The sequence below is a fragment of the Geospiza fortis genome, unplaced genomic scaffold, assembly GCF_000277835.1.
Source record: "Geospiza fortis unplaced genomic scaffold, GeoFor_1.0 scaffold432, whole genome shotgun sequence".
Taxonomy (NCBI): Eukaryota; Metazoa; Chordata; class Aves; order Passeriformes; family Thraupidae; genus Geospiza; species Geospiza fortis.
In genome coordinates, this window is record NW_005054436.1 from 1,402,925 (window position 1) to 1,404,861 (window position 1,937).

General features: G+C 44.0%; 1 protein-coding gene across 1 annotated transcript in view; it reads right to left on the reverse strand.

The window, feature by feature from the left end:
- Positions 1–439: 439 nt before the first annotated feature.
- The window catches only part of MACF1 (microtubule actin crosslinking factor 1), a 137,932-nt gene continuing 136,434 nt past the window's right edge, over positions 440–1,937 (reverse strand). Inside the window, exon 94 of the mRNA XM_031062038.1 lies at positions 440–1,927. Within this exon, the coding sequence (XP_030917898.1) occupies positions 1,848–1,927 (80 nt within the window). The 3' untranslated portion in view covers positions 440–1,847. The remainder of the gene's footprint in view (positions 1,928–1,937) is intronic.

Sequence of the window (1,937 nt, forward strand, 5' to 3'; positions counted from 1 at the left end):
ATGCTCACCCCATGGGCACCCACCTCTGAGGAGGCTCCCCCTTGTAGGCAACCAAACCCAGGAGCACCCACCCTCAATGGCACCCAAATCCATAAATACTCACACCTGGGGATACTGACCCTTGTGGGAAACCTAACCCAGGGGTACCCACCCACACTGGCACCCAAATCCATGAATATTCACACCTGGGGACACTCATCCATCTGGGCATCCAGTCCCAAGGGCAGCCAAACCCTTGGACACCCCCTTGCATCCCTTCCCCACCCCAGCCTCACCCACCCACCTGGACCGTTTAATTTTGGGGCTGGGTGGTTCCCTGCTCCATCCCACAAGAAAACCTGGGTGCAAACACCCCCTGACTCCCACAGCCACTGCCTTCCCCCCACATGGGATAAGCAGCTCCAGCTCATCCTGACAAAGCTAACACTGGGGAATAAAGCAGGAGGCAAGATTGTTTATTACCGCAAGCAATTTTAATACAAAAATGTGTCTGGTTCTTTTAAACAATTCATTGGTAGAGCTTCGGTTTTGCCTCAATTTGAAACCAATTGAGAGAATCACACAGCAACACGGTCAGAGCCGGAGAGGAACAATATTTAATAAATACAGGAGCTGTGCAGAGCCCTCGTCTCCTGGTCACTTGGTCAGTTGGATTTTATTACAAAGAAAAAGGAGCGTACAAAAGCGAGACAGGACTTGCAGCGAGTGTGCTGGTGAGACTCATTTCAAGGACAAGCAACTGTGCGTGTAAGTCCAGATTTCTCCTAGGAGCAGAGTTCACATCAATCTCAGCCTGGCTGGAAGTGGAATGACCAGTTAAATAATAAATAGGAAAACAAAGAGATGCAGATAAAACAGTGATTGTGTAAGGAACACCTCGGGGCGGGCTGGTTAAGCCATCAATGCAGAAGATTCCTTGATTTTGGAGGGCCCACCACCTCTAAGGGATGCATCCCAGTGATCCAGACCTGCAATCCCACCCCGAATCCTCTGGTGTGAAGTCCCACCTCAAACCCCTCCCCAAACCCTTCACCCTCGGTTTGTTCTTTAAAAACAAAGTTGTCAGGACAGTATTTTCAAGACAGCAAAATTGTCACGGCCTTTGCTGTAGTGTGTGCAAATTTTATTAAAGTCAAACTCCGCTTTCTTCAGATAAAACCACATAGCTTTAAAAAAAATGGAAACATAAGCCCCAAGTCCCCTCACCTCATGTTTCTCTGGTTGAGGTATCTGTGATTTACAAAAAGAGAGTTCCTTGAACACTGCAGGATTCAGGTCTTTGCTTTTAAATATAATTTACCTTGCTGAGACAGCAAGTTAAGTTTATAAAGATGCATTTAGGAAACAATCCTAAAAGATAAAGCAGGTTCACACCCTGCACCGCGCAGAAATCCTATTTATATTTTAGTTTTTCTTTACACTTTCACATCTTGACCTTTTTTTTTTTTGCTTCCTTTTTTTTTTTTTAATCTTTTTCTTGATTTTTTTTTTCTTTCTCTCCCACATTTCAGTTTTCCAGGCCCCTCTCTAAACAGGGGTCACCGAGAGGCAATTTTTTTTTTATCTACATAAATATTCACATGAAAATAGTAACTTACAAAAAAGAAAAAAAACAAAAAAAACAAAACCATAAACCAAAAAAAAAACCAAAAAGAAATAATCCAAATAAGGCAGCTTCATAACACAACTTTTCTTTTACACTTTTAACAATATAGTTTCTCCCATTTAGAATAAATATACATCCAATGTAGGGTTAAAAACTGGACACAGGTTGGGTGCTTTGTTTGTTTTTTGTTTGTTTGTTTGCTTTTCCCTTCCTCTCCCTCAGGAGGGCGGCGGGTACAGTATTATCTCTTAGGGCCGGGAGTTTTTGGGGTGGCAGTGGGCGTTTTCTTGGACATGGTGGGGATTTTGGAGGGTTTGGCGGCGGCGCCGCC